The sequence below is a fragment of the Microchirus variegatus genome (genome assembly GCF_963457635.1).
Source record: "Microchirus variegatus genome assembly, chromosome: 13".
NCBI classification, from domain to species: Eukaryota; Metazoa; Chordata; class Actinopteri; order Pleuronectiformes; family Soleidae; genus Microchirus; species Microchirus variegatus.
Window position 1 is genome coordinate 25948155 of NC_139814.1, and position 21065 is coordinate 25969219.

At 40.2% G+C, this 21065-nt stretch overlaps 1 protein-coding gene across 1 annotated transcript; it reads right to left on the bottom strand.

Annotated features, from left to right (window-relative positions):
* Positions 1–1235: 1235 nt before the first annotated feature.
* On the bottom strand, positions 1236–18295 carry LOC310935679 (CMP-N-acetylneuraminate-beta-galactosamide-alpha-2,3-sialyltransferase 1-like; the record flags this gene model as incomplete). The annotated part of the gene is made up of 6 exons (XM_083899613.1): positions 1236–1409; positions 1503–1622; positions 2572–2593; positions 6173–6352; positions 15809–16002; positions 18041–18295. The coding sequence occupies 6 exons, from the start codon at positions 18293–18295 to the stop codon at positions 1236–1238; spliced, it is 945 nt and encodes a 314-aa protein (XP_083755739.1).
* Between the last annotated feature and the right edge of the window lie 2770 nt (positions 18296–21065).

Genomic DNA, 21065 nt, shown 5'->3' on the forward strand with positions numbered 1-21065 from the left:
ACTGCCTTCTGTTCAACACTCTACCATCTTCATATGTGATAATGCTCCATCATTATGTAGGTATACGGAAGAGGATTAGGGCCACACAGGGCAAAAAAAAAATTGAGTTATTCTCCGAATTCTAACTTTAAAACTCCGAATTCTGACTTTAAAACTCAGATTTTCTCACTTTAGAAATGAGAATTTTGACTTTATTCTCAAAATCCTGACTTTAACCCCCAGAATTCTGAATTCTGACTTTAAACTCAGAATTCTGACTTTATTCTCAAACTTCTGACTTTAAACTCAAAATTCTGAATTCTAACCCTAACCCCAGAATTCTGAGTTTTGAAGTCAGATATCTGAATTCTGACTTTATTCTCGAAAATTCTGACTTTAAACTCAAAACTCAGAATTTCTGACTTTAAACTCAAAATTCTGAATTCTAACCCTAACCCCAGAATTCGGAGTTTAAAACCAGAATGCTGAATTCTGACTTTATTCTCGAAATTTCTGACTTTAAACCCAAAACTCAGAATTTCTGAACTTTAAACTCAAAATTCTGAATTCAGACTTTAAAACTCAGAATTTCTGACTTTAAACTCAGAATTCTGAATACAATGAAACCAGGCCAAAAATACTGGGAATTTACCTGGTAACTATATAGTAAATTATAGTGTGTTATTGGGTTATAAGCTGGTAATTAGCAGGTAGCTACAGTACCCTGATTACTAGCTATTTACACACTAAATATATGGTAACAAAAATGTGTTACTAGGTATTAAGCCGTAATAAGAAGGTAAGTGCAATGAAACCATGGCCAAAATACTGGGTATTCACCCAGTAAATTAAAAAGCGTTGATGGTAATAACTCTCTTATTACCATTGGTAATTACCTAGTAACTCTTTTGTGTTAGCATGAATTTACCAATCAATGCTTTATCAATGCTGTTTTGTTTTGTTTGTAACATTAGTGACACTTGGTCACCGGTTTCCAGACGTGGCACAAAAAGAACGATCGAATCCTAATAAAAGAGGCGGCAGAGGTGTTGCTTTTGTCTCGTCTCGACAGTCTGTCAGGGACCTGTGTCTGGAAACAAAGACGAGGGGAAGTCCAGATTCGTCAGCCGAGAATGTAGAGACGAACAGACTTGACGAATAAATGTTCTTGTTCCGCCGTGAGGTGAAGGGGTGAAAAAAAAGAATGATTCAAAGGCTGCTGCGGTTCCTTTGGCGCTCGTCCCGATAGCTCGCCATTATACGCCTTTAAACATCTGGATGACGCGATTCTCCGCCATATGCAAGGTGACGTTGCGCTCATGATCCACGTCGTGGGACATCGGATGTCGGAAGGTTCCAGCCATGTAGCTCTCGTCCCAGTAGTGGTGCCAGTTTCCGTAGCGGTTGGCCCCGAAACCAAACAACCTGACCTGGAGGAGACAAGGAATCAAATGTGCTCAGTTCAGGTCCAAAGACGACGTGAAAACAGCTCGTGAAAAAACGGCGTCGCCACCTCCGCTCACCTCGTCGCATACGTGGATCGCCATCACCAAGGTGAGGAACCCGGTGGAGGGATACAGTCCGTGATCTTCAAGCCAAGTGTCGTGGACGTATTTGATGAACGCCGGGTTGTAAATCAACACCTGCAAGAAGAATTTGACTGTCAAGTTTTTTAGTTTTAAGAAAGCGGGGAAAAATAAACTCTCAGGACGATATGAATGAACAAGAGCTATGAGTTAACCTTCAGCCTGCGCTGTACGTTAATGCCCTTGGTAACAATAATGGTCCATTCCATAGTACACATTAGAATATAGTCTAGGGTTAGTTTATTAGTATCCATATTTTTTATATTTTATAATTATATACTTTATATATATCTATCTATATATATAGATAGATATATATATACACACACACACATATACTGTACACAGATATATAGATATACATATATATATATACATACATGTAGACATATATATATATATATACATACATATATATACATAGTTACACATATATACATATATACACATATATATATACATACATACATATTGTACATATACATATATACACATATTTATACATACATACATATATGTAGACATATATATATACACATACATACATACACATATATATATAAATACATACATATATATACACATATATATACATACATACATACATACATATATACACATATATATACATACATACATATATATACATATATACACATATTTATACATACATACATATATGTAGACATATATATGCACATACATATATATATACATATATACATACACACATAAATATACATACATACACATATATACATATATATACATACACATATATACATATATACACATATATTTATGCATACATACATATATGTAGACATATATATATACATATACATATATACACATATATATATTGTACACACACATATATATATATTATAACATCGAGGAAAGAAAACATACGATGAGAAGATATAGTTTTTTTTATTTTAAATTAATTAATACTAATAGTCATTTTTACAGAAGAAGAGACACTAATTTCAAATAATGAACCTACCGTATCTTTGTTGAACTTGACCCTGTAACACAAAAGAAAACACAATTTTCAATTCAAATGTAATCATTCAAAAATATTGTATTATATGGTTTGGAAAAAAAAACACTTGTTTTTCAGGAGGAGCGACGCACTTCTAAAGGTCTAAAAATTCCACACAATTGCAAGTTCAACAAAGCACGTGTGCAGATTTCCTCAATGAGCGAGGGGGGGAAACAGGACGGCATACTAATGACCGAGAAGGAAAAAAAAGAAATGATATAAGATCACAATCCCGACGAAGGTTTCCAATTAAAGGGCGCGGTTTATTATCACGGCTGTTGCCTGTGCAGCAAACGCGTCTAATTAAAATTCAGTTCTACACACAGTGGTGAAATGCTGCTGTTTAGGATTCTGTGCTGTACAGTTTATTGTGTTTTCTAACACCACTGTGATTTAAAGTGACATGAAAATGACCTGTGATGCATCTGCTGTGTTATTTTACACCTTAATTCTGTTAAAGTGCGACCCTTTAACACACAGAGAGCATTTTTACTGAGGGGGGGGGGACACGGCCGAGCTAACACAAAAGACTAGATTATAATCTTCAACCACAGCCGAGATTACTTAAAGGTGCATTATGTAATAAATCATAAAATCCTCCTAATATGTCACAGAGACTCAGGAATAATGTTCATATAACAAACTGAACTCACCAACAACAACAGTACAGACAAAATATTTGCATTTAAAAAAAATATTTTGCAGACTGCAAATCATGTTTATGTGTTGAAATCACGTTTTGGCGTCATGTGGCGCCACCTACCGCAGTCTACCAATCATTGCAGTCAGTAGTCTCTCAGCTGCCGAGCAACCACGGGTTGCCAGTTACGTCAAAAAACGAAACCTAAAAGACCTCAGTGTTTTGAATTTGAATGTAGTAACTGTTTTTTGGCCACATTCGTACATATGGCACCTTTAAAGCTATTTTTCTATGGTGGCCTGGAAGTGCAAACCATTATTACAAAATCTAGTGCGGGGCACATTAACGTTAACGCACGACATGTTTCCATGACGACTGACCGGAAAAAGACGTGCGTGACGTCATGTTTACGTGCCGCGGCACCGGAGTCCAGGCACCGTTTGCGTTAGCTTCTTTGGCGCCGTTAGCGCGCCTACAGTCGAACTGGAGCGGTCTGTCTACGAAACGAAAAGAGCAGCGCTACAAATAAGCAGCGTACCTCTGTTTTTAAAGTTTAGCCTTACTTTAGAGATTCATTTTGAGAGGGAGTCACGTAAGCATGACACGACTCCGGTGCCGCGGCGCGTAAACGTGACGTCACGTGCGTCTTTTTCCCGATCAGTCGTCATGGAAACGCACCGGGTGTTAACGTTAGCGCCCCAGTTAGCGTTCCCAGCGCTAACAAAAACACAAAAGAGTTTAAGGACGCTTGAGGAAAGGGTGTTGTACCAAGACACGATTCCAATGGAAAGGGAATTCGCTGTCACTAGTGCTGGGCACGTTAGCGCGCTAACGGCGGCTAACGGCGTCAACGTTAACGCACATTAACGCATGACGCGTTTCCATGACGACTGACCGGAAAAAGACGCGCGTGACGTCATGTTTTTAAAGTTTAGCGTAAGTTTAGAGACTCGTTTTAGTAAATCGTCACGTGTGTCTTTTTCCCGGTCAGTCGTCATGGAAACGCATCATGCGTGAGTTAACGTTGACGCTGTTAACATGTTAACGTGCCCAGCACTATCAAAAACACAAAATACATTAAGGGCGCTTAAAAGGGATCGTACCAAGACACGATTTCGACAGAAAGGGAATGTTCACTATCAAAAAAAAAACAAATTTACAAGATGAACTCGTATCCCTGGACAGCTGCCATTTAAATTCAGGACGGAATATAGTCTGGAATAGAAGGGTATAGTCTGGCCTAGAAGGGTAAAGTCTGGCCTAGAGGGGTATAGTCTGATTCAACGCCAATCCGACTTAACAAGATGAGAAAGTATAAGACAAATAAGTCACAACACCCAGTGAAGATGTAACAGCGACTGTGGGGCCCTGACGCTGACGGCACTGCCCGTAAAGTGAAATTTAATGACGCAGAATGATTGCTTTGGCAGAGTTGGAAGATCACGGCACATTTACAGGAAACATTTTGTTTCGGATTTACTCGTCCTCCGTCCGTCCGTCTAAGTTATTGGCAGAGGTATATACGTTGGCACAGGTTCCTTTTTCTGGATGTCCGGTAATTAAGCTAATGTTTATGGATCATTGAAAATGAAAATGAGGCAGCTGGTGATTATCCTGGTTATGGCGACCAGATAGGAACAGGCAGCTAATTGGTTTGTTGCAGCAATCTGGTACTAAAAAAAAAAGAAGAAAGGTAAATTAACCTGTTCATGTTCATGGTTTACGTGATGGATTAGGTCGTTAAAATAAGAGAGGAGTATCGCCTGGCTTAGAGGGCTATAGTCTGGCCTAGGCGAGAGTATACCCCCAGGTACAGTATGGCCTGCAGGGGTATAGTCTGGCCTGGGAGGGTATAGTCTGGCTAGAGGGGTATAGTCTGGCCTAGAAGGGTAAAGTCTGGCCTAGAGGGCTTTAGTCTGGCCTGGAAGGGTATAGTCTGACCTAGAGAACTATAGTCTGGCCTAGAAGGGTATAGTCAGTGCTAGAGGGCTATAGTATAGTCTGGAAGGGTATAGTCTAGCCTAGAGGGGTATAGTCTGGCCTAGAAGGGTATGGTCTGGCCTAGAGGGCTATAGTCTAGTCTGGAAGGGTATAGTCTAGCCTAGAGGGGTATAGTCTGGCCTAGAAGGGTATGGTCTGGCCTAGAGGGCTATAGTCTAGTCTGGAAGGGTATAGTCTGGCATAGAGGACTATAGTCTGGCCTAGAAGGGTATAGTCAATGCTAGAGGGCTATAGTCTAGTCTGGAAGGGTATAATCAGTGCTAGAGGACTATAGTCTAGTCTGGAAGGGTATAGTTTGGCCTAGAGGGCTATAGTCTGGCCTAGAAGGGTATAGTCTGGCCTAGAGGGGTATAGTCTGGCGTAGCGGGGTATAGTCTGGCGTAGCGGGGTATAGTCTGGCCTAGAAGGGTAAAGTCTGGCCTAGAGGGGTATAGTCTGGCCTAGACAGGTATAGTCTGGCCTAGAGGGCTATAGTCTGGTCTAAAAAGGTATAGTCTGGGATAGAGGGCTATAGTCTGGTCTAGAAGGGTATAGTCTGGCCTAGAGGGCTATAGTCTGGTCGAGAGGCCTATAGTCTGGCCTGGTAGGGTATAGTATGGCCTAGAAGGGTATAGTCAGTGCTAGAGGGCTATAGTCTAGTCTGGAAGGGTATAGTCTGGCCTAGAGGGCTATAGTCTGGCCTAGAAGGGTATAGTCTGGACTAGAGGGGTATAGTCTGGCCTACAGGGTTATAGTCTGGCCTAGCAGGGTATAGTCTGGTAGTCTGGCCTAGAGAGGTATAGTCTGGCCTAGGCAAGAGTATACCCCAGGTAAATTGGACACTCCTAAATTGGTCCGAGAGTGATTGAGTGCATGTTTGTGTATATTGTGGCCCTGTAATGGACTGGCAGTAGAAACCGGATGAAGATGGATAAGACTCACCTGTGAGCAGCGTCTGTGGTGAGAGCACGGACGAGCCACTGCAGATCCATGGTCCTGAAAGGGATCAGCACCATCCTGGTGTCATCGTCCACGTCCATGGCACTCCACGGATACATGACGCGATGAGTTGTCCTGCTGCCCACATCCTCCTCAAAGCCCTTGGTACGACCCTGGTTAATTCTGCAAGCATATATATATATATATCAGCCTATTGTTATATTAATATCCATAATCATCAGAGGGGTAGAGCTAATGCCGCCATTACTAAACACAAAAACATCACATGTCTGATTTGAGCCCATTGAGGGAAATCTAGCGGTTGTTTAATGGCCACGCTGGGCGACGGGGTTCCTATTAGTATGTCCAACAATACTCCGTCAGTCTGCAGCAGTAATTGGTGGGGACACTGTCTGACAGTGGATTTGTGAGCGGATATGTCGAGACACAGCGAGAAGACATCATGAAGCTGACCCCCCCCCCCAACACACACACACACACACACACACACACACACACACACACACACACACACACACACACACACACACACACACACACACACACACACACACACACACACACAACTAGCAATACCTGTTTCTGGTCTGAGCGATAACATCTTACCTCATTACTGACTCGGAGACGACACAACAACATGACATTTTCAGCCGTGAGTCCGTCAGGACGCTGGGAATATTTTTGTTGTTTTCTTGGCACTATGTGATGTCATTTAAATTGAATTCACAAATCTTAAAAAGTTAGATTTAACTACTTGTAAGATTTCTGATTGTTTCAGCTTCTTAAATGTGAATATTTTTACTTTGTTTCTTCGATCCAGATAACAAAAAAAATCATAAAAAACAACAACAACCCAGAAATGTTTGTGGACAAAAACAAGACATTCGATCATCATCATTTTGAATTTCTGAAAATAATCACTCTTACGCTCTTAGAAATAAGGTTTCCAAGGGCTGAGGTTTCTGACCGGAACTGACGCCACGCGTGACCTCGTGTTTATGGAACTCCCGATTGTTTAAACGAGTCTCTAAAGAAACGCAGTTTTTCAGAGAGTCCAGGCACCGTTAACCAGTTAGCTCCGCTAGCTCCTTTAGCGCCGTTAGCGTGCCCACAGTGGAAGTGGAGCGGTCTGTTTATTAAACGAAGAGAGCAGCGCGACAAATAACCCGCGTTAACATTAGCGTCCGGCACTAACTGCATTAAATGCTGAATTTCAGAACTAAGTCGCACATAGTTGTTCCGATTTTAACCAAACTTGGCGGACTCCGTTTTTCTCGTGATTCCAAATAAATTTCTAATGTACTTCCATTAGCTCCGCCCACCAAGAAGTCGGCCATTTTGGAAAAACAAAAATGGCTCGTCTACGCATTTGAACGAACTCGTCTTGGACTGACATTGTTTATGATCACTTTCTCAGTAAGTGTTGCTAAAGGACACGTTTCTAACGCCTGTATCTTGTGTATAAGGTCGTTTCCTTTCAGTTTATTCTGCTATTTTCGGCCTTTTTTTTTGCGTTTCTCACTGAAGGAGGTGATTTTTTACAGGACGGCAGGTCTGTGAGGGCTCTCGGGAAGTTAAGTTGTTAAGTGGATCCAGGCGGAGCTGTTGGTTCACTTAATCTTGTGGGGGCGTGTGGTGTCAAACGCTCTAAGGAGGCGAATATTTCAGATTGGTGCGAATCAATATTCAGCCTCTGCTCTGTAACGTTCCTCTCAGCAATGGAAATGTGCACCAGATGGACCTGAAATTAAGTGCAGCAGATGTATCGAGCCTTTGAAAAAGCCCATTTCTCACAACACAATGCTTTGCTTCAGGCTTTTTTTTGTTTTTTAATTTAAAGAGAATTCAAAGAGACGATGCAAATGAATGAGCAACTAACACATTAGTGCAGAACAATCGCGATCGATAGTTTCACACGTTAAATCCTGGAGCTTATGTACGAGTGTGTCACCTGCACTGTGGAGAAACCGCGACGAGTGATTTATAATATAACTGGAAGGGATCTGCACTTTAAGCATCAAGCAAATTCACTCAACTTCAATGACTCTATAAAGTTGAGCTGCGTCGATTTTCTCCTCCTCCTCATCCTCCCGTCCCCATGTTTTTCCAGATTTAAATCACTGACATTCTTCAAAAAAACAAAAAGTATCTTGAAATGACTTGAAATTTTCCATAATAATAGTCGACATCACCCTGAACAAGGATCAGTTGAAAATATTTGCAAACCTCTTAAGGAATAATTTTAATGAATTTTTGAAAATCAGGAAATGATCCATTTTCCCTGTTCAGGGCGATGCCGACTATTATGATGGTAAATTTCAAGTCATTCCGAGATACTTTTTGTTTTTGAGAAGAAACTCAGCTCACTGGCAAAGTGCATCAGGGCAAATGGATCATTTCTTGATTTTCAAAAATTCATTAAAATTATCCCTTAAGAGTTTTGCAAATATTTTCAACAGATCCTTGTTCAGGGCGATGCCGACTATTATGATGGTAAATTTCAAGTCATTCCGAGATACTTTTTGTTTTTGAGAAGAAACAGCTCACTGTCAAAGTGCATCAGGGCAAATGGATCATTTCATGATTTTCAAAAATTCATTAAAATTATTCCTTAAGACGTTTGCAAATATTTTCAACGGATCCTTGTTCAGGGCGATGCCGACTATTATGATGGTAAATTTCAAGTCATTCCGAGATACTTTTTGTTTTTGAGAAGAAACTCAGCTCACTGTCAAAGTGCATCAGGGCAAATGGATCATTTCATGATTTTCAAAAATTCATTAAAATTATTCCTTAAGACGTTTGCAAATATTTTCAACGGATCCTTGTTCAGGGCGATGCCGACTATTATGATGGTAAATTTCAAGTCATTCCGAGATACTTTTTGTTTTTGAGAAGAAACAGCTCACTGTCAAAGTGCATCAGGGCAAATGGATCATTTCCTAAATTTCAAAAATTCATGAAAATTATTCCTTAAGAGCTTTGCAAATATTTTCAACGGATCCTTGTTTAGAGCGATGCCGACTATTATGATGGTAAATTTCGAGTCATTTCAAGATACTTTTTGTTTTTGAGACTAAACTCAGCTCACTGTCAAAGTGCATCAGGGCAAATGGATCATTTCCTGATTTTCAAAAATTCATGAAAATGATTCCTTAAGAGCTTTGCAAATATTTTCAACAGATCCTTGTTGAGGGCGATGCCGACTATTATGATGGTAAATTTCAAGTCATTCCGAGATACTTTTTTTTTTACCCTTGAGTAAAAGTTGTTGCATGTCAAAGCCAACGTGTGGTTATTTACGGTAATTTCACTCGCAAACTATTTCCATTTAAAAACGGTGATTTAACGTCAAAAATGAAATTGCAAATGAAGATAAAACACAAGCGATGGAATCCTTATTAAGGATCTTTGACCCTTTGAACCCACCGATCAATCGTCTGATAATCAGAATGTGTTGCCATTTTGTTTGACTTCAATTATTTAGCTTGACATTTAGGCTTCACACTCTCTTATTCCCCCCCATCTGTGTGTGTGTGTGTGTGTGTCCATCGAAAACCCTGAGAAGCCTTGTTGTGAGGAGTGAAGAGCACATTTCCCTTTCCTGACTTTTTTAAAGAAAAGAGAAAATGTGTGTGGTGTAATTTAGTTTTTACAGAACGGGCTCATACTCCAAAGTTTCTTACGGACTTTTTTGGGAATTCTTCCAACATAGAAAGAACGTACAGTCAGTTACTCGCGGTTATCAGGTAAGAATAAAGCTGCACAAGCTCTTTTTACGATCCCCGCCCCCCCGACTTTGCACTTAAATCATCAGAGCGTTCAGTTCTGCGGAGGGAAATATTTACCGCTACTGCTGTTAATGTTTCTTTTTATGTTTCCTTCCTTCAGTAGAGTTTGAAATAAAACAAAAAAACCCAACCCCAACAACCTCCAAATGGACGTGATGGATGGTCCTTGTTTCTTTACAGTGCCCTGGTGACACATTTGTAGTGTAGGTGCAGCCCATGAGGCAATCGAGCGCTTGTACTTTGTGTCACACAATAACAAATGGGTAAAAAAAAGACAGGTTGAGGATGAATTCAATCTTGATTGGAAATAAATTGCAGTAATTCAGCACATTTAAAAGACATTTTGAGGAGGTACAGCTTTTAAGATTCAAGTAAATTCCTATTTAAGCAAAGTGATTACAAACTGTAGAAGCGCTTAAAAGGTGCACTGCGGTTACTTCTTTAAAAAAAAAAAAAAAAAAAAAGTATCTCGGAATGACTTGAAATTTACCATCATCATAGTCGATATTGCCCTGAACAAGCATCCATTGAAAATATTCGCATATCTCTTAAGGAATAATTTTAATGAATTTTTGAAAATGAGGAAACGATCCATTTTCCCTGATGCACTTTGACAGTGAGCTGAGTTTCTTCTCAAAAACAAAAAGTATCTCGGAATGACTTGAAATTTGACATCATAATAGTCGGCATCGCCCTGAACAAGGATCTGTTGAAAATATTTGCATATCTCTTAAGGAATAATTGTAGTGAATTTTTGAAAACAGTGAGCTGAGTTTCTTCTCAAAAACAAAAAGTATCTCGGAATGACTTGGAATTTACCATCATAATAGTCGATATCGCCCTGAACAAGGATCTGTTGAAAATATTTGCATATCTCTTAAGGAATAATTTTAATGAATTTTTGAAAATCAGGAAACAATCTATTTGCCCTGATGCACTTTGACAGTGAGCTTGAAAAGTATCTCGGAATGACTTGAAATTGACCATCATAATAGTCTACATCTCCCTGAACAAGGATCAGTTGAAAATATTTGCAAACCTCTTAAGGAATAATTTTAATGAATTTTTGAAAATCAGGAAATGATCCATTTGCCCTGATGCACTTTGACAGTGAGCGGAGTTTCTTCTCAAAAACAAAAAGTATCTCGGAATGACTTGAAATTTGACATCATAATAGTCGGCATCGCCCTGAACAAGGATCTGTTGAAAATATTTGCATATCTCTTAAGGAATAATTTTAGTGAATTTTTGAAAACAGTGAGCTGAGTTTCTTCTCAAAAACAAAAAGTATCTCAGAATGACTTGGAATTTACCATCATAATAGTCGATATCGCCCTGAACAAGGATCTGTTGAAAATATTTGCATATCTCTTAAGGAATAATTTTAATGAATTTTTGAAAATCAGGAAACAATCTATTTGCCCTGATGCACTTTGACAGTGAGCTTGAAAAGTATCTCGGAATGACTTGGAATTTACCATCATAATAGTCGATATCGCCCTGAACAAGGATCTGTTGAAAATATTTGCATATCTCTTAAGGAATAATTTTAATGAATTTTTGAAAATCAGGAAATTATCTATTTGCCCTGATGCACTTTGACAGGGAGCTTGAAAAGTATCTCGGAATGACTTGAAATTTACCATCATAATAGTCGGCATCGCCCTGAACAAGGATCCGTTGAAAATATTTGCAAACCTCTTAAGGAATAATTTTCATGAATCTTTGAAATCCTGCTGCCTTCAGGATCCAATCTAAAGAACATCATCGGGGCATCGAAGCACCACTGCTCCTCAATTCACTGGTATAAATATGAGCGATGACACAGTCACACATCACAGTACAACACTACAGGTACACACCGGTTCAAATAAAACACGCTGTGCGGCAGCGAGAGAGACAATGTAACGATCACATCATAATATTCTGCATTGAAAAGACACGCGTGAGTCATTCTGAACACAACGTTGCCCTGAAACCGTGCGCGTAATATTGAAAAATGTGTCGTCGAAGCAAAGGAGAACCAAAAGAACCAGAGAGCATGCAGTATGTATGCTGCAGGACACGGTCTCACCTGATTTAAATTCCTCAGCTCATCAGCAAACACTGCAGAAACCTGATCATGAGCCATTTAGTTGAATCAGGTGAGTTGGAGCAAGGCGACATCTAAAACACGCAGCGGCACTGGGTCCACCGGACCGGGACTGAGGGCGTTCTCACACCCGATCGTCTCCCTGCGAGACTGGACTCATTCAGGCAGTCTGAGTTCACTTTAAAACATTTACACACTTTATGAATAATGCATTTCCCCTCCTCGCCTGAGGCGGCGCTGCATTCAAGAACAATTGACATTGCATGGAACTAGACTTGTGTTTCCTGAACCAGTGCCAATGTCTTATTGTTTATCCACTTATATTCACTCACTGTTAAAAGTCCAATTTTAGTCGGACTAAGACGTAGAAATTGGTTTTCTTAATGTCACGTGAACACGAGCGAGCCTTAGTCGGACTAACATACCTGGACAATGCGATTCATAGTCCGATTACTGCTGCATGTCTACGCTTATAGTAATCAAGACTTATTTTCTTGAATTATTGATGACTAAATATTGGATCGGTGTTTCACAAACCTCAAAAATGTTGGAAACATCTTCTCAAATGTCTTGTTTTGTCAAAAACCAACAAAACCAAAGGGTGATCGTGAGCGTAAATCGGCATTTCGAGGTCCAAGTTAGTAAGATTCAAGCTTAAATGACATTTTAATACTGAAAAAAGAACTCTTTTAACGTCTGCAAGTCTGAATTTAACACATTTTTTTAACGTCTTTTAACTTTCTCTTTTATGTGTTTCCCCTCCTCACCTGAGGTGGCGTTGCATTCAAGAATTATCGAAGGAGAAGACGAGACAAACAATTAACTGAGAAGATGTTGTTGTTAAAAGTCCGATTTAAGCCTTCTTCGTTTAAATCTAATTCTCGGTGCTATAGGACGACTTTGTACCGGTGGAGCAAATAACACCCACTCAACAGAATTCCATTATTCTGAAGCCAAAGTACTTATTTTGACTGTCTGCTATTTTACAACAGCAATCTGCTGAGCAAACAAGGGGCTTTAGCTGATAAGCCACAGCTGCTCAATATTCATAATGGTCTATAAAGGAGGCTTTATAGGATCTGGGTGAATTGCATTGTGGGTACGTGGAAGGCACTGGTTTTAAGGAATAATCCTTAGGAATTTTACCCTTTTGAAATTTTACACAGTAATAGTCAGCGTCGCCCTGAACAAGGATCAGTTGAAAATATTTGCATATCTCTTAAGGAATAATTTTAATGCATTTTTGAAAATCAGGAAATGATCCATTTTGCCTGATGCACTTTGACAGTGAGCTGAGTTTCTTCTCAAAAACAAAAAGTATCTCGGAATGACTTGAAATTTACCATCATAATAGTCGGCATCGCCCTGAACAAGGATGCGTTGAAAATATTTGTAAAGCTCTTAAGGAATAATTTTAATGAATTTTTGAAAATCAGGAAATGATCCATTTTCCCTGATGCACTTTGACAGTGAGCTGAGTTTCTTCTCAAAAACAAAAAGTATCTCGGAATGACTTGAAATTTACCATCATAATAGTCAACATCGCCCTGAACAAGGATCTGTTGAAAATATTTGCATATCTCTTAAGGAATAATTTTAGTGAATTTTTGAAAACAGTGAGCTGAGTTTCTTCTCAAAAACAAAAAGTATCTCGGAATGACTTGGAATTTACCATCATAATAGTCGATATCGCCCTGAACAAGGATCAGTTGAAAATATTTGCATATCTCTTAAGGAATAATTTTAATGCATTTTTGAAAATCAGGAAATGATCCATTTTCCCTGATGCACTTTGACAGTGAGCTGAGTTTCTTCTCAAAAACAAAAAGTATCTCGGAATGACTTGAAATTTACCATCATAATAGTCAACATCGCCCTGATAAAGGATCCGTTGAAAATATTTGTAAAGCTCTTAAGGAATAATTTTAATGAATTTTTGAATATCAGGGAATTATCCATTTGCTCTGATGCACTTTGACAGTGAGCTGAGTTTCTTCTCAAAAACAAAAAGAATCTCAGAATGACTTGAAATTTACCATCATAATAGTCAGCATCGCCCTGAACAAGGATCAGTTGAAAATATTCACATATCTCTTAAGGAATAATTTTAATGCATTTTTGAAAATCAGGAAATAATCAATTTTCCCTGATGCACTTTGACAGTGAGCTGAGTTTCTTCTCAAAAACAAAAAGTATCTCGGAATGACTTGAAATTTACCATCATAATAGTCAACATCGCCCTGATAAAGGATCCGTTGAAAATATTTGTAAAGCTCTTAAGGAATAATTTTAATGAATTTTTGAATATCAGGGAATTATCCATTTGCTCTGATGCACTTTGACAGTGAGCTGAGTTTCTTCTCAAAAACAAAAAGAATCTCAGAATGACTTGAAATTTACCATCATAATAGTCAGCATCGCCCTGAACAAGGATCAGTTGAAAATATTCACATATCTCTTAAGGAATAATTTTAATGAATTTTTGAAAATCAGGAAATAATCAATTTTCTCTGATGCACTTTGACAGTAAGCTGAGTTTCTTCTCAAAAACAAAAAGTATCTCAGAATGACTTGAAATTTACCATCATAATAGTTGGCGTCGCCCCGAACAAGGATGTGTTGAAAATATTTGTAAAGCTCTTAAGGAATAATTTTCATGAATTTTTGAAAATCAGGGAATGATCCATTTGCTCTGATGCACTTTGACAGTGAGCTGACTGTATTCTCAAAAACAAAAAGTATCTCGGAATGACTTGACATTTTACACAGTAATAGTCAGCGTCTCTGAACAAGCATCCGTTTTCGCATATCTCGCATATCTCTTAAAAATTTTAGTTTTCTAATTAGTTCACATATTCTCTTCTCGTCTACCGTTTCAGTCGCATGATTTCTAAATATCATCATTGCACGTTTCCCCCACACATATCAATAAAGGCACTTTTTTTGTGATATTTCAAGTTATTTTTCACAAATCAGTCACAGGGTTTAATTAAATCCGTACAGGTGCTTAAAAAAAAAAAAAAGGCGGGAAATTAGGTTCATGTTTAATCGCTGAAAACTTAACAAAACAGCTGCAGACATGCTGCCTGCTTCATTATCTGACGGTAAACTGAATATAAACAAGCCTGAGAATAAGCCTCGGGAAACTTGGGGGAATAATATTCTGACATTTTGATCGACAATGTGATTATTATCATATTTTGTTTTGTTTTGTTGACGCTAATGACAGTCATCTGTTAAGAAAAAGTGGATATTTTTCCCTCCCAGGAGGCCCTTTAAGTCGTCGGTAAACACAGGTGTCTGTAATTACAAGAACAGAACGTTCGTTCATTCATTCGTTTATGTGATTAGTGACACCTGTCAAAGAGGCTGCAGTGGAGAAAAAATAACATTTATTGTGGGATTCTGGGAACATGGTGACATAGAGAACCGAGCTTTTTAATTAATTATGCAGTGAATAATGATAATTACTCAATTAATCGATTATTAACGAATTTCCAAATGAATCGTCGACTCTTTTGATCATCGGTTCGGCGGTTTGAAGCTTTTTTTCAAGATTAAAACGAGATTTCGGATCGTTTTTCGGCTTCTTCCTTTATAGTTCCTTTATATTTAAAAGCTACACACAAACCTTTGTATTAATGCATTAACTTCCGGCACCAGTGTGCACTTCTTTTTACGTCAATGTCCTGATTCCGACCAGAGAAGAAGAAGAAGAAGGAGGCGCCAACTCACCGCATGACGAAATCGCTGGCGTCGATCAGCCGTCCGTAGCGGGAGCCCATCAGGTTCCCAGAGTTCCCCACCACGGAGCAGCTCCTGCAGCGCTGGGGGCTGGCGTCCGCGTAGGCCACCTTGTCAGGAGCGAGCCGGAAGAGCTCCTCGATCACGGCCGAGTAGTTGGCCGGATGCTGCTCTTCCTGCAGCGACTGGTCGCACAAACGGAGACAGAAACAGGTCTCAGAGGCGGCGGAGCTCGAGGCGGCGAGCGAAATAACCTCAGGGCCAGTTTAGCTCGGTCTACAGGGGATCTTTTGGCCTTCATTTGGTGTCTGGTTTGAACTCAGAGAGACGGCAAATAAGTGAGGGGGCGGTGTTGTGTTGGACTGTGTTTCTGCAAGCCTGTTTGTGTCAAAACAACATGTTACTTAAAGGTGCATTATGTAATAAATCTAAAGCTACCGGCCATAAAATCCTCCTAATGTGTCACAGAGAATAATGTTCATATAACAAACTGAACTCACCAACAACAAAAAAAATATTTTGCAGACTGTAAATCATGTTTATGTTTTGAAATCACGTTTTGGCGTCATGTGGCGCCACCTACCGCCGTCTACCAATCATTGCAGTCAGTAGACTCTCCGCTGCCGAGCAACCACGGGTTGCCAGTTACGTCAAAAAACGAAACCTAAAAGACCTCCGTATTTTGAATTTGAATGTAGTAGCCGTTTTTGGCCACATTCTTACATATGGCGCCTTTAAAGCTATTTTTCTCTGGTGGCCTGGAAGTGCAAACCATTATTACAAAATCTAGTGCGGTGCACATTAACGTTAACGCACAACATGGTTCCATGACGACTGACCGGAAAAAGACAAGCGTGAAGTCATGTGTACGCACCGATGCACCGGAGTCCAGGCACCGTTTGCGTTAGCTCCTTTAGCGCCGTTAGCGCGCCTACAGTCGAACTGGAGCAGTCTGTTTACGAAACGAAAAGAGCAGCGCTACAAATAAGCAGCGTACCTCTGTTTTTAAAGTTTAGCCTTACTTTAGAGATTCATGACATGATTACGGCGCCACCTACCGCCGTCTACCAATCAATGCAGTCAGTAGAGTCTCAGCTGCCGAGCAACCACGGGTTGCCAGTTACGTCAGAAAACGAAACCTAAAAGACCTCTGTATTTTGAGTTTGAATGTAGTTTTTGGCCACATTCTTACATATGGCACCTTTAAAACATGTACTATTTTCAAATTTTAAGTGAAACAAGTGATATCTGGTGCTTATGAACAACTACATTGTTTTTTTCTTAATAAAACAATAAGAAATAGTGCTGGACACGTTAATGCTAATGCACTAATGCGGGAAAAACACACGCGTGACTCCCGTTTGTTAAAATGAGTCTCTAAAGTAAAGCTAAACTTTAAAAACAGGTTTATTTGTTTATTTGTTATTTGTAGCGCTGCTCTTTTTCGTTTAGTAAACAGAACGCTCCAGCTCGACTGTAGGCGCGCTAACGGCGCTAAAGGAGCTGACCCAGCTAACGGAGCTAGCTGGTAAACGGTGCCTGGACTCCGGTGCCGCGGCACGTAAACATAACGTCAATTTCCGGTCAGTCGTCATGGAAACACGAAATGCGTTAGCGCTGACGCCGTTAACGTCGTTAGCGTGCCCAGCACTGCTTAAAACATGTTGTATACTGTTCAAATTCTAAATTTAACACATGAAATCTGGTGTTCATGTACAACTACAGTGTTTTTTTTCTAAATAAAACAATAAAATATAGTGCTGGACATGTTAACGCTAATGCACTTGACGACTGACCGGAAAAAAACGGCGCTAAAGGCGCTAACGGAGCTAGTTGGTAAACGGTGACCCGGACTCCGGTGCCGCGGCACGTAAACACGTAAACATTTCCGGTCAGTCGTCATGGAAACACGAAATGCGTTAGCGTTGACGCCGTTAGCATGCCTAGCGCTACTTAAAACATGTTGTATACTGTTCAAATTGTAAATTCAACACATAAAATCTGGTATTCATGTACAACTACAGTGTTTTTTTTCCTAAACAAAACAATAAAAATTGTAAATACACTATTTTAACATGCAGTCAAGTGTAAATATCTGCCAGATATTGAACGTTATTAGCACTCACAGGTTATTTTCTGGCCCTTTTATGGTTAAAATCGGTCAAAAAAACTCTCTTTACGGAAACCTTCTCGGCCTCATTCCCTCTCTAAAAAAAAAATCACCTGCCACCATTTATAGGTTTCCTCAGAGAGGGCGCTGTTCTCTCTGGTCATCAGCGGGTGCAGGGACTGATTGAAGCGCTCGGCGAACCACGGGTCTTTGTCCAGCTTGGCCACGCAGTGCGGACAGGACGGGCATCGCTGCTTGGAGAGGGGACGACCGGGCCGATCCGGGTAAGTGTACATGAGCAGGAAGGCCAGCGTCACACAGAACAGCACGGCAAAGGTTCCCGCTCTCCACATGTTCTTTGTAGACATGATGCTCCCGAAACAGAATCACAGTTTGGCTTAAAATAGCGCTGTGATACGTCTTGAAGGCGTGAGCAGACCCCAGGCTCTGATCCAGAGACTTTCACCGACTGTCAGAGGGAAGTGGTGGATTCTTGAATGATCGATCCAACTGAAAAGCAAACAAAAGGACAATGGTGTGACACACACGTACTGGCAGATGTTATAGGGGAATAGATTCTGTAATATCGTCCTGACTGTGTGGAAATCTTTCCTTCTCTCTCTCAGCTCTTAAAACTCTTCAAAGAGACCTGAAAGAAAAACCTGAATTTCCTGATTATGTCAACCGTTAAAGTTCTGAAGCAGCGAAAACATCCGTCAGCCTCAGAACTCTGCCACTGTTGCTGAGCGCAAACTTAACAAATTACCACAGCTTTGTAACCGAGCTAAAAAAAACCAGAGCTAATTAGCGAATCGCGAGGGCACCTCAGACGTCGCCAGTGGTTTGTGGAAAGACGGCTGAGCTAATGTTAACAAACAGAAAACACAACAACGGTCCACTTTCCCCACAGGACAAACAATCTTTTCGCTTTGTGTTACAGGCATCACAAACGTGGACTCCGAAAAAGCCGACATGGCCACCGTTTTCTACCATTGAGAGCCATTCTACGCCGTGTTTGACCTGGATTTTTAATCGGATAATCTGAATCGAGGTTTATACTCTACCGTTCAAAAGTTTGGGCTCACCTATGCAACTTTTGTTGTGTTTTCCGTTAAACGTCAGACTTTTATTCATCGAAAGAGTTGCAAAATCAATAGAGTAATCATTGCACAAGGGTTTTCTAATCATCCAATAGCCTTCTAACGCCATTAGCAAACACAATGTACCATTAGAACACTGAAATGGGCCTATAAACGTATGTAAAAACCAGACGTTTGCTGCTAGATAGTCGTTTAGTTATTCATTGACTTTAGTTTATATTCAAAAATAAGGACATTTCTAAGTGACCCCAAACTTTTGAACGGTAGTGTAATACACTTTCGTTTTTGTGACGATGAAGTCTGCTAACACGTTAGCATAAAGATCGCTAACAGTCCACACACAACAGATGTCTCTGTGCTTTCTCTGTCCTTGTGAAGAAGCTCAGCCACAGTTGAATTATTCTCCAGTTTTCTTTGCCTTCCTTTGATGACGACTGCTTTGATGATAATCACGCTTTAATTTCGCACTGCACACACACACACACACACACACACACACACACACACACACACACACATAAATGCTGGAAAGTTCCAGACACTCTCTCTCCCCTCCCCTCCCTCTCTCTCTCTCTCTCTGTACGTGCATATTAATTAGCCACACAATCGCCACACCCAAACTAGGAGTGATTCACAGCGATAAAACAACCTTAATTCAAACACAAAGACCCACAATACTGTGATTTGAAGCATGTAGTGGATTCTTCAAAACTTCAACTTGTGTAATTTTGAAAAAAAAAAAAAACGGAAATCCCTAATTTTGAAAAAAAAACAAAACCTTTTTCCTGTTTTTTCTCGTTTTGCGCTTTGCCGACTTGTTCCCCGCTTGGTCCGTGGAGGGTCACGTATGAGCGTGATCGTTGTGCGTGCAGATTTGTGGATTACTGGAGCTCCGCCAGCGACCGTCACGTAGAAGATAACGCAGTAGAAAACGCATGGACGGACACGTTTTGATCCAAAGGAACAGGGAAAACGCAAGCGTACGTCACGTAGCTGGCGCTGGATCAAGGTGATCCAACAGAGGGAGTTTAAATGGTACGTCTGGAGTTAAGGCGATTGCATCTCAGCAGCATCAAACGCACCAGGGGGAACTTTATTGTTCCTGGCAACTGCAGGCACATGGATGGATGGATGGATGGGAAGGACATGGCAAAGGAGAGTCTGCAGTAATCAGTGGAAATGCAGCGAGAGAGGACTGTCCCGGTGAGTAATATACCGAATTTGAAATAATAAAATTAGTGCAATAATCAGCAGCCGAGGCCCGGGAAAAGTGAGCAAAGGTCCGTGAGAGATGTGTTAATAACAGTGAAGAGAACCCTGCACGGAGGAAAAACATCAGGGATGAATCTGTTTCTGCAGCGTAGTAATCAATTTACAGTGTCCTTCCTCGCGTTCATTAAAACAAACATACGGCTACAGAAGTGCATTTACACTCACACATCCATTGATCCATGCAATGGTTTTATAAGGAAATTTGCTTGTGTTTCCCCTGAGAGGCCCGTGTTTAAATAACAGGTTTTCCTGTTTTCGTTGTGGATTATTTATGACGCGGGTGTGGATCATCTCCGACTCCTCGCATTTTCATCCAGAGAAGTTGCTGCTTCACCGGATGTTTTCTCGAATCGAGAAACTTAAGCCTAAGATTTGTCTTCGTTGCTTTCTTTCGTCGTATCGTTCCGAGGCAAATTCTGCGCTCCGAGAAAAAGAAGCGACAAACTCAAGCGCATGAGAGCCAATGAGAGTAATGCAGGGTTCACAAGCGTGTGTCGAGCTAAGACGAGCAGCTCACAAGATGCATTCAATGACCCTGGTAAATCTCATTAGCAAATGCTTGCTCCTGCCAACTTTTGGTTGGACTTTAAACTCTGACTTTATTCTGAGTTTAAAGTCAGAATTCTGAGAATAAAGTCAGGATTCTGAGTTTTAAAGTCAGAATTCTGAGAATAAAGTCAGAGTTTAAAGTCAGAATTCTGATAAAGTCAGAGTTTAAAGTCGGAATTCTGAGAATAAATTCAGAATTCTGAGAATAAAGTCAGAG